General features: G+C 35.9%; 2 protein-coding genes across 2 annotated transcripts; both read left to right on the top strand.

Annotated features, from left to right (window-relative positions):
- Window positions 1–6,867: 6,867 nt before the first annotated feature.
- Window positions 6,868–8,023, top strand: LOC105161572 (uncharacterized). Its single transcript, XM_011079303.3, has 3 exons — window positions 6,868–7,031; window positions 7,152–7,478; window positions 7,628–8,023. The coding sequence occupies exons 1-3, from the start codon at window positions 6,956–6,958 to the stop codon at window positions 7,783–7,785; spliced, it is 561 nt and encodes a 186-aa protein (XP_011077605.1). The 5' UTR covers window positions 6,868–6,955; the 3' UTR covers window positions 7,786–8,023.
- A 1,896-nt stretch (window positions 8,024–9,919) lies between these two features.
- Window positions 9,920–12,034, top strand: LOC105161573 (uncharacterized). The gene is made up of 2 exons (XM_011079304.3): window positions 9,920–10,959; window positions 11,698–12,034. The coding sequence occupies exons 1-2, from the start codon at window positions 10,487–10,489 to the stop codon at window positions 11,933–11,935; spliced, it is 711 nt and encodes a 236-aa protein (XP_011077606.1). The 5' UTR covers window positions 9,920–10,486; the 3' UTR covers window positions 11,936–12,034.
- Window positions 12,035–12,119: the final 85 nt, after the last annotated feature.

The raw sequence follows: 12,119 nt of genomic DNA, 5'->3' as shown, positions 1-12,119 counted from the left end.
CTGCAGAAGATAAACAACTAGAGGAGAATATGATTAGTCAGGGTTTAATCTAAGAATTTTTAAACACAGATTGAACTTATCTGCAGGTAGGCTTTTGGTTCCCATATCAGCGGGATTTTCCTCAGATTTTATCTTTTCCAGTTTTATGACACCCTTACCAACAATGTCACGAATGAAATGAAATCTAACATCTATATGTTTGGTGCGATCATGAAAAACAGGATTTTTGCAAAGTTGTATAGAGGACTGACTGTCAGAAAAGACCACTAGTTTTTCTTTTGAAAACCCGATTTCATTTATAAGACCGTCGAGCCAAATGGCTTCTTTGAAGGCTTCTGTTGTAGCAATGTATTCCGCTTCAGTGGTTGATAAGGCAACTATGTGTTGTAGTTGGGATTTCCAACTAATGCATGCACCACATAAGGTAAACACATAAGATGTAGTAGACTTACGACTATCACGATCATTTGCATAATTTGAGTCCACAAAACCAACAAGTTGAATATGATCAGAATTTTTAGAAAACATTATGCCAATATCAATAGTGCCACGTAAGTATCTAAGCAGAAATTTCAAAGCTTCCCAATGAGGTGTACCAGGGTTTGACATATATCTACTAAGACAGCTAATTGCATATGCAATATCAGGTCGTGTGCATACCATGAGATACATGATGGAACCAATAACATTTGAATAGGGAATTTTATCCATCTTGGCTTTTTCAGAATCTGTTTTGGGAGATTGATCTTTTGAGAGTTGAAAATGTGCAGCTAGAGGTACCGAGACAGGTTTTGCATTTTCCATGGAAAACTTTTTCAAAACAGATGAGATATAAGACTTTTGGTTCAAAAGAATAGAAGATTTTTCTCTATCTCTAGAAATGTTCATGCCCAGAATTTGCTTTGCATTTCCGAGGTCTTTCATTTCAAAAACATTGCACAGCTGTTTTTGTAAATTACTAATGAGATGAGAATTTGGGCTAGCAATGAGCATGTCGTCAACATAGAGAACAAGGAAAATGGGTGAATCATGCACATGCTTAAAATAGAGGCAGTGATCGTAATGACTCCTATTGAATTTCAAGGAATGCATAAATGAGTCAAATTTCTTATTCCACTGTCTAGGTGATTGTTTTAAGCCATATAAAGATTTTTTTAGCAAACACACAAAATCAGGCTTGGATTTATCAATAAAACCATCAGGTTGACACATATAAATATTTTCATCCAAATCACCATGTAGGAAAGCAGTTTTAACATCCATTTGCTTGAGTTCCCAATTGTAGTGTGCAGTGAGAGCAAGAATAATACGCACAGTTGTATATTTCACAACAGGAGAAAAAATTTCATTATAATCTATACCCTCTTTTTGCGTAAACCCTTTAGCTACTAATCTAGCCTTGAATTTGATAGGGTTTTCTTGCTTGATTTTGTAAATCCACTTACAGTCTACTATGGAGGCATTTTGTGGTTTGGGAACTAAAACCCAAGTTTTGTTTTCCTTCAATGATCTCATTTCTTCTTTCATTGCACTAAGCCACTGTTTGGATTTCATAGCCTCATCTATGCTAGTAGGTTCAGTCATTTCAGTATTTAAGGCGGTCTCAAAGTCTCTAAGTTTTATTGGAGCCCTAATTTGTCTTCTATTTCTGTCCCTAGCAAGTTGGTAGTTCTCTAGAGGGTTTGGTTCAGTATTTTCAGTCTCATTTTCAGGTTCATTTTCTAATGTGTTTTCTAATTCTCCCTCCTGTTGGTTATCCCCTAGATTGTTCTCTACCTCTACCTTATTAAAGGTTTTTTCTTTTTCAAAGGTTGTGGTTTTTCCTAGACAAGGCATCTCGTTTTCGTTGAATGTAACGTCTCTACTTATTAGAACCTTAAATCCGGGTTGACTACGTACCCAAAGGCGATACCCCTTAACCCCCACAGGATAACCAATAAAAACACATTTTATGGCCCTAGGTTCTAATTTATCAGCAGATTGATGAACGAATGCAGCACATCCAAAAACACGTAAAGCAGATAAGTCAGGGATTTTATCATTCCAAACATGTTCAGGGGTTTTTCCAAGAAGTGGGACAGAAGGTGACATATTAATCAAATGTGCAGCAGTAAGAATAGCCTCACCCCAAAACGTTTTTGGTAAACCAGAACTCACAAGTAAGCATCTAACTTTATCAAGCAATGTTCGATTCATTCTTTCAGCAACTCCGTTTTGTTGAGGGGTATAGGGGTTTGTTTTATGCCTTTTTATGCCATGTTTTTCACACATTTCAGAAAAACTATGATTACAAAATTCCAAACCATTATCAGTACGAAGAGATTTCAATCTTTTTCCAGTTTGGTTTTCAACTAAAACCTTCCATTTTTCAAACTTTTCAAACACTTCAGATTTGTGTTTCATTAAGAAAACAAAAACTTTTCTAGAAAAATTGTCAATGATAGATAAGAAATACCTATTACCACCATGAGTAGGCATATTCGAAGGTCCCCAAACATCAGCATGCACATAATCAAGAATGCAAGTAGACATGGAGGGTTTTGGGGAGGGTGACGTAGGAAAATGCACTTTATGATGTTTACCAAGTACACAATCATCACAGAAATCCAACTTTTCAATGTTCTCATTCAAAATCCCATCCTTTTTCAGAAAATCAAGACCTTTTTGACTAATATGACCAAGTCTCTTATGCCATAGAGTAGTAGAATCACATTCAGAAACAGAAGCAGCAAGATAGTTATAGGAAACAGTGCATATATAGAGATTACGCTTGCGTTCAGCTTTAAAAACAACTAATGATCCCTTCATGATTTTCATGAGGCCTTTGCCCCACCTACCTTCTAAACCATCTTCTTCTAAAGCGGCACAAGAAATAAGATTATGACTCAAATCAGGAACATATCTAACGTTTTTCAAAGTCATTTTATAACCATCTTTAAAACACATAGAAATGTCACCAAGACCTTCAATTTCGCATCTTTTCTCATTAGCCATAGAAACAAAACCAGCATGCTCATAACGCAGATTTGAGAAAATGTCTTTGAAAGGGCTCATATGAAAGGTGCAGCCAGAATCAACCAACCATTCATGCATATCAAAGGAGTTCACAGAATTTGCTTCACACACAGTAAAGACTTCACCATCATTCTCATCGGACACATTATTGGCTTTTTCCTTTTCCTCATATCTATCTCGATTATCCTTTCTAGGTTTTCTACAATCCTTAATGTAATGACCTTTTATTCCACAGTTATAACAACGCCTTTCTCTAGTTTTGTCATCATTACTGAAGTTCTCTCTAGGTCTAGACTTATTCCGATATCCATTCCTACTCTTACTTCTACTTTTGCTTCTATTATATCTAGAGTTTTTAAATTTTGTTCTACCCCTAACCGAGTTCACTTCATGTTGGTTTTGACTAGGTTTATTGGCCCTAAGGTCCATCTCCTTACTCTTAAGCCCATTCACAACAGTTTCAAGATTAACAGAGTCTCTACCATACTTAATAGCAGATTTAACATCAGAATAAGACTCAGGAATAGCATTCAGCAGAATAATAGGAGAGTATTCATCAATGTTTTTGTCACCAGTGAGTTTTATGTCTTGTATGAGCTTTGTAAAATCATCCAAGTTTTCATCGATGTTTTTAGACAAGTCAAGTTTATACTTAAAAAACTTTTCCAATAAAAACAGTTTACTCGGCAACGAAGTCTCGGTATAAAGCTCCTCAAGTTTATTCCATAAATCTTTGGAAGAATTTTGTCTGCCAACTTTTCTTAAAACCGTGTCAGATAAGTTTAAGATAATAGAAGAGTAAGCAAATTCATCATTTTCTTGTATTTTCTCTTCAGAAACATTTTCCAAATAATTCCCATCAATGGCTTTAAAAACTCTTTGTTGGATCAAAATCCCCTTCATCTTTTGTTGCCAAATTGAAAAATCACTTTTACCATCAAATGGTTGTAGATTATAACCAGCCATTAAAAGAACTTGGGGCAGATTTTGGAAACAGTTTTGAACAGGTTTTAAAGAAAAAGGTTTTGGTTTTAGAAAAGAGGTTTTGACTGATAAATCACAGAGATGTCACAAACTGTTCACAGAATGAAGTCACAGGATTTCAGAAAAAGAAAAACAGCAGGTTATCCCAGTAACAGATATTCGAGTTTGCAAGAAAACTGAGGTTTCAACAGGTCACAAACCAATCAAACACTAATCAGCTTCACAGTAGAGTTTAAGAAACAGTCTAAGAGATCACCAAGATCGGTATTAAAGACTCACACAGATAAGTATCACAGAGATTAAGAGATCACAGTAAAGTGGCAGTAAAATCACAGGTTAATAATATCAGAAAACAGAGATAATGCGAACCGAGGCTCACCAGCCTAAGTCCCGTCCAGATACCCGACGACCTCAAGGGTCCGGCCAGGAGGGATATTAGGGGGCTTAGCCGCGGTAAAACAGAAACAGTGATATATCAGCCGTAATATAGAGCGAGGTATCAAAAAACGACAGTTATCAGCAGAATATATCAACTGGAAGTAAAGAGGAGGGGTTTCAGAAGTTACCACCACCGGAGACGTTCGGATCAGAGACGGCTCTGATACCACTGTAGGGTATATAACCCCTCAGTGGTAACCTTTTTAAACAAATAGCCTATCAAACTATTACAGATATAAATATAACGGAGTACTGAACTCCTTCAAAATTACAGACCAAAAATGAAGAACAGATAATATAAACAAATTATATTAATGGAAGTAGGTGGCTCAGAATGAACCAGATCCGAGAGCACCAAGCTTGGTTACAGAAGACTTCGCACCCACAGTCACACCCACGACTACTCCACCTCGACGGCTTTCACCGAGAATCACCGAGAATCACCGAGAATCAACAAGTCACGGAAGCGGATCAACGAGTCACTGAGACTCACTGCAAGTTCACTCAGAACTCGAGGTTATGGTGGTTTGTGGGTTGTGTGTATTTCGTCTGTCGGCCGAGAGGGAGAGAGATCCCCATTTATAGGGGTTGGTAAAGAAAACCGAGAAGGAAAGCTCGGTGGCTTTCCATAAGCCATTAGATTGGCTTAGGAAAGCCACCTCCTTCTCCGGTGAAGAGAGGAGAAGGAGAATCGACCAAATCCATGGGAGAAAATAGAAAGGGGGAGAGAAGAACCGAGAGCAGCGGCGCAGGAGAAAAGGGGGGAAAAATCAGACTAACCTTTAGGGTTAGAGCAAGCTTAAATAGGTAAGCTAGTGGGTCGGGTGATGGGTACTGGGTATGGGCCGGGTACAGCCGAAGTGGGTCACGCCAGGTGGGTGGGACATGTGGGTTCTGTCTTGGGCCGCAAAGCATTGGGCCATAATTATCAACACAACGTAACTCAAAACAGTACCGACGGAAGTAATAATCTTTTCTAAATCCTTTTCTTGTACAAATTAACTTCATACATATATATATATATATATATGTGTGTGTGTTTGTGTGTGTGGAATATTAGTAGTCTTGGAGACGTGATAGCCATTCTATGAGACGCAAACCACTTTATTCTTTTTATTAAATCCACCTCAACCTCCATATCAATTCTTCCTATCATTTTCTGGACTTATTAATCCATTTATTTTATATAATAATAATAATTAAAGAGGTAAAAATACTAAATTTTGGAATTACAGTCATATCAAAGTAATAATATATCATACAATTTTGGTTTTCCAATAATTATATACATGGATTGCAATTTTTGTTATACTGAAGCTCAATTAGCGTTTAAAAGATGGACACTTAATTTAAACTAACCTTCTGATATCAGATATGTAATTTCTGATCAATTTATCTCAATATGCTACCTGTTTTTTTTTTTAATAAAAAGATATGAAACTAAAATAATATTTTTTTCTATCATATAATTCCTGACCACAAAAAGATTTCTTACCATAAAAGGAGGGCACCATAACCTATATATTAAAGAAATGAATTTATTAATGCCGCAGGACTTAAGTCTTTGCCCAAACTAAATTCATATAAATATACTGAAAATGCGTGCGTTTCTGTTGACCTATTAATTAATTAAAGAAATATTATTATGTAACGCCCCGGCCCCACTACCTATTTAACTTCAACTCAATAACTAAATTAACGCGCATTCATTTAATTGTTAATTTCTATCAAACTCATCATCTACCAAAAACTAAGGCCGGGGGTTCAATTTGAACAACCTTCAACTCTCTATTTCTCACCATAACTTCCTTAGTTACCAATGTCTCTCTCTAGAGTCATGTGTTCGAAATTTGGGATATTATATTTTAATTATATATAATTATCTGATATTGATGATTACTATATATACTAAAATTGCTACAGCCATCAATAGTTATTATATATAAATATTTGATATTGATAATAATCAATTTATTTAAAAAATAATAATAGTTGATTGTTTTCATTTAAAAAAAAATCTAAATTAAATATATAGAAAAGTTAAATAAACCACAACAACCTCACAATTATAATGGACATATATTATATATAGAGACAAATATCACAATGTTTAATTAATTAAGATTAGGGTCCAAAGTTTGAAAGCTTGACGAATAAAACGTGCATGCAGACATCCGAACACGTCTTCACACTTGATATGCTTCAACTACACTCACAACAAATTTTGTATACAAATATTAAAATAATAATAATAATAATGGTAATATCAAATCTCAAAAATGGAAATCAAGAATCAGGGCAAAAATCAGCACGTCCATTCTTCTCTATACCAATTATGACTCTCCGAGATGCATGCAACCAAACCTTCCTTCCCCCCCCCCCTCTTCACCAATACCTTTACTCCTTGTATATATATATACACAACTCTTCATCCCCCCCTCAAACATTCACATCAAACACTCTCCTGCATATATCTTTCACCTTCAACATCCCCCAATTCCTCTCATCAAACCAATCAATGGCTTCCAAATCATCAATCAAACTCTCTCTCAGTCTCCTCTTCGTTTGCTCTCTCTTCCTCCCAGGAACACTAGGTTTGCATTTAAATATACATTTTCATGCAAAAATATTATTTTGTAGTTGCGTTTTTTTATGATGTATTGTATACAAATCAACACGTACTAAAATGTGTGTGATGGATTTTGTATGCACAGCCGAGGTGGTGTGCGAGGATTTGCCTGAGAATCTGTGTGCCTTTGCGATCGCCGCCTCCGGGAAAAGGTGCGTGCTGGAGAACTATAAGAGTGAGGAAGGAAGCGTTGATTACACATGTAAGACATCGGAAGTTGTGGTGGAGAGATTGGCTGGTTATGTGGAGACTGATGAGTGCGTGAATGCATGTGGTGTTGACCGTAACTTTGTCGGAATATCCTCCGATGCCTTCCTGACACCTGAATTCATCTCAAGCCTTTGCTCGCCTGCTTGCTACCGTAATTGCCCCAACATTGTTGACCTTTATTTCAATCTTGCTGCTGGTGAAGGTAATTACTCTGATTTCTTACTTCTCTTTATCGTCATTGTATTTTTTAAAGTTAATTACTACAGTAGTACTGAATATGCTTTGCTTGTCCCGCGTGAATTTCTCGAAATCTAATCAAAGTATATATTCCTTTTTATCAAAATCCTGCAGGAGTATTTTTGCCAGCACTGTGCGAGAAGCAGAAGACCAGCCCCCATCGTGCGATGTTGGAGCTTCTGAGCAGCAGTGGTGGCGCCGCCGCCTCTGCGGCGGTGGATGAGGCCATTGTTGGATCTCCGGCTCCTGCTCCCGCTCCTTCTGCGATTTAATCCATGTCAAAAATTTACATGTGGAGTTTTGGGCTTATAATTCATTAAATTATTGTAAAGAAAAGAGGAATATTAATTAATGGGCAGAGTGGGTATATATTGATTGATGAGAAAAAGGGAATTTTCTCAGTTGGGTTGTTTGGGATTGGGCTACCTTCTTTTTTCTTTTACCAGTTTTCGTGTGATATTATTCAATGTTTAATATTTGAATTTAATAAATATTATTATCTTTTTACCATTTGCTGATGTCTCAATGTTTCTGCTTCTTCCTTGTGGCTATATATTTTATTTTTTATTATTGTAAATGCTGTTGTGATTAATTAAGAAAAGATAAGCAGAAGATCTCGAGTGTTAGTTGGGCCACACGATTTACATTGTTAACTCACTCTAAATTCCATCAAATTAGTTAGCGAAATTCCACAACCAGACAGGCCCATAAACAAGGCCTGTTAGATATCTTCAAATATTTTTGGCTCTGGTGGTGGAAGAATATATTCTATGGGCCTATAGGGTATACTACCGGTGACAGGCCTTTTCCTTTTTTAAGTATTATGTTATTTTATTTTTAAGTATATATAATAAATAATTATTTATAATTTAAAATTATTGTGAACAAAATTAAAATATAAAAATTAATTAATCATATTAAAAAAATAAAAAAAATCGAATTATATAAAATATAAATAATTGAATAATTATATTAATATAAATATACTCTTGTTTGGGGGATGGTGGGGTGGGGGATACGAATTTGGTGTTGCCGGTATGAATATGTAACTATATGTGTTATGAATTATGAGAGTAGTATATTATAATATATGATATAAATTAATAATTTATGCAAATACAAATTTACATGAACGTAACAGAAACACGTGGGAGTAAGAAGTGAGGTGGTCCAGCTGAGGTGAATAACAGCAGATTATGTTGCGGCGAGATTTACTGGGATAGTCACGTGAGGTTTGATTTATTGCAGCAACTGAAAAACCTCGGCCTCTATCTAACTAGCTTCCTTTTTTTTTTTTTTTTCTTTTTTGAATTTACTGACCTCCAACTACTACAATTACTACTACTACATTATCATTGCAATTTCCAAACTCACCACCTACTCTACTCACAATTATCATCACTTTTGGCTGCTCCACAATGCGTCCCTCCATCAACATTATTAATTACATCTCACTTCCAAATTAGATGAAACTATGACCTTTTTTTTTTTTTTTTTGTTGTTGATTTGGTGATGAAACAATGACTTTATTCTTACTAAAGAAATTAATTCTCAAAATGTAAACTTAACTCATTTTAAAATTAGGCATTAAGCAGGTTAATTAAATTTATTATTATTCCATCTTATATATTCTCTATAATATACATAAAAAAAAAAATGAAGTATCCTCGTATGAGCTATTAAAAACATATGTTTGGCATGGACCATAATGCACATAAAAACGTACAAAAATTGGTTTGGATAGGGTTCGCATTGATCACACACATGTAGCTTTTTTGCAATAATTACCCCATTCCACATTTTTTGCAGAATACATTAATACATCTCTTCACAATTCAAAATTGGTCAGTGGGTGTGTGACTTTCGGCCTCTCTCGAATTTTGACTATTGGGAAAATGGTATATATATTGAAGTGGTGGGATTTAGGTGAAGTCCCATTTTGCTAATGAAATTTTCATCAGATCAGTTGTTTCTTTCTTCTTCTTTCTTTTTTACTTTTTTTTTTTTAATAATAGTGAATGTTTTATAATTGATAAATAAGTATTAAAAATGGATTTTTACTGCAATTTCATGTGAACTTGAACCGATTAAATAAAAAATATAATACACCTTATTATTTGATTGATGTATAATTTTAAAAAAATAATCATTCACATAATTAATATATTATACTTACTATATAATTTATTTGATTCATCTAAATTTAGTTTGAATAAAAATTTCCGCACAAAAAAATCTATACTAGTGTTGCCACTTGCCTTACATAAAGAGAGAAAAGTGGGAGAATATATTAGTTGTAATAATTTTAGGCTAATCAAAATGTAAGCACTCTCCTTTCAAAAAAAAAAAAACATAAATGTAAGAACTCTAACACCCTCTGTGGAAAAAGAAAAGAAATATGTAAGCACCCCCCACACCACTTTAATCTAATATTTCTTTCTTTTTCTCTTCTGTTCTGTACACAATACAATCATCAAATCTCTCTCTCAGAGGACAGAGTACAGTACTTTTCTATTGTACATATTTGTGCATCCAATGTGTTTCTTCATTGTAATTTGTCCTTCTTTACCTTCTTAAAAACCACCTTATTTCTCACTACTTCCAGACATGTCATAACAGAATCACATTGCTTTGCTCTCTCTCTTTCTCTCTGTATTTGTGTTGGAAAGTAAAGCAATCACTTGTAATTGAAAAGAAGTTGCGATGTTGCCAAATTCATCACTCTTCAATTGAATACACAGAAAGAATCTTAAACTTGTTGAGTTGGCTCTTTCAAGATTCATTCTTGAAAGCCTTAATGCACTCTCTGTGCCACAAAACGGACTCTTTTATTCTCTGAAAATTCACAAATACAGAGTCGGGGGATTTAGATTGTCTCAATTCTTAAATGGGTTCTCTGAAAATGGAATCTTGAAGGCTTTTCCTCTCTGTTTGTGCCTCAAAACAACCTGTCGACCATCTGGGTCTCCCAAAATGGCTACTTTAGAAATGCCCCACATAGACCTAGAATGCGGCCGCCGCAGCTCAGCCGGCGTCGGCAGCCCCACCAGTGAAGAGGAGGAGGAAGGCAGCGTCTGTTTCTCCGACGCTGACGAGGGTTCTTGCAACTCGCAGTTCTATTCCACTGCTGGTGGTGATGGGTCTTATGATGATTACAGCATTGGGTATAGCTCTGAGATTTTGGAGGATGGGGCTTTTGAATCTAGGAGAGCCTCATCAGCGGCTGATCTTTCTGACTCCTCAGTAGATATAGAAAGTGGTGGGCTTGTTGAAAAGAAGGTGCATTTGGGGATAGTTGAGAGAGATTGTAGGATTTGTCATTTGAGTTTGGTGAGTAGTAGCCCTGGTTCTGGGGTTGCCATTGAGTTGGGGTGCTCTTGTAAGGATGATTTGGCTGCTGTTCATAAACACTGTGCTGAGACTTGGTTCAAAATCAAAGGAAACAAGTGAGTATCCTGAAACCTCAAGCCCCCCTGAGTCTGTTCCAATTTCGTTCTTTTCTTTGTTGGTATTAAGGATTGTTTGTGAATTTTGATGTTTCTTTTGTGTGGACAAGAGAAACTTATTTGATCTTTCTTCCTTCTTTACTTAATTGTTTTCTTCTGTATCACTTAACTGTGCCTGTTAACTTTTCTCCTGTGATTCCCTGTTTGTAATAATAAAAACAGTGAGGCAAGAGTAAAGCAGTGGCAAAGAATTGCTTAAAGTTGTAATTACACTGACAATTCCCCTCTATTCTGAGGCCTTTTTCTGAAGTTCAGCTGCTGGCTCTTGTTTGCGAATTCTCCTTCTTGGTTATAATTTGGTGGTCCTCCCCACTGCGTATTTCAATGCGTATTTTCAGATTCCAAAAATTCTCATTGTTTTATTCGTTCAACATCGATCACGAAGACTTCTTTGAAAACTTGCACTTTACTAGCATTCGTATGAAATCTGGAAGACTGTGCAACTTTTTAGCATCAATTGTTGGGAAAAATCAGTTGAATTCGTCGTATAATCCAAGTAATTGATTAAAGGAAGTGCTTATACCGGCGATCTGTAATTCTTGTTTGTGAAAGATTGGATTTCACCATTGATGAGTAATTCTCAGTGAAGTTCAATTAATATTGTGGTCTACTGCATTTTCAGTTTCAGTTCTTGGCACTTATCAGTACACTTTGAGTCTAATAACATTGCTGCTGCAGGACTTGTGAAATTTGTAATTCAGTTGCACGAAACGTTGTTGGCCCTAACGACATTGAGGCTGCACAAGTAGCCAGCGAGGGTAGTCTTGTTGCATCGGCTGCATCCTCCGTTCCAGCACCCTCTGCTACAGAGACACGAAGTTGCTTAACCGGCCACCGTTTCTTAAATTTTCTTCTTGCTTGTATGGTGTTTGCTTTTGTCATATCTTGGCTCTTCCACTTCAACATCCCTTCATAGGTTTTGTGTAAAACTTCATGTACAAGATAATTGGGAGAGCCTGTAAAGATGATTCCAGACTTGCACCAGTCCTATTGCATGCTGCATCTGTATCTCTGATTGCCTAGTTCCAATTGTTTATCTTTTATCAAGATAATTACATATACACTCTTGACCTAATCTCTATTTACACAATTCATCCATG

This window comes from Sesamum indicum, linkage group LG5 (assembly GCF_026168435.1).
Source record: "Sesamum indicum cultivar Baizhima isolate 11 linkage group LG5, ASM2616843v1, whole genome shotgun sequence".
NCBI lineage: Eukaryota > Viridiplantae > Streptophyta > Magnoliopsida > Lamiales > Pedaliaceae > Sesamum > Sesamum indicum.
Note: the sequence above shows the minus strand (reverse complement) of the source record. Positions and strands in the feature narration are given on the sequence as shown.

Bases quoted from the DNA above. Each gene is read 5' to 3' on its own strand.
- LOC105161573 (XM_011079304.3), top strand. From the start codon at position 10,487: ATGGCTACTTTAGAAATGCCCCACATAGACCTAGAATGCGGCCGCCGC. The intron at 10,960-11,697 runs GTGAGTATCCTG...TTGCTGCTGCAG, and splicing joins TTCAAAATCAAAGGAAACAA to GACTTGTGAAATTTGTAATT.
- LOC105161572 (XM_011079303.3), top strand. From the start codon at position 6,956: ATGGCTTCCAAATCATCAATCAAACTCTCTCTCAGTCTCCTCTTCGTT. The intron at 7,032-7,151 runs GTTTGCATTTAA...TTGTATGCACAG, and splicing joins CTTCCTCCCAGGAACACTAG to CCGAGGTGGTGTGCGAGGAT. The intron at 7,479-7,627 runs GTAATTACTCTG...AAAATCCTGCAG, and splicing joins CAATCTTGCTGCTGGTGAAG to GAGTATTTTTGCCAGCACTG.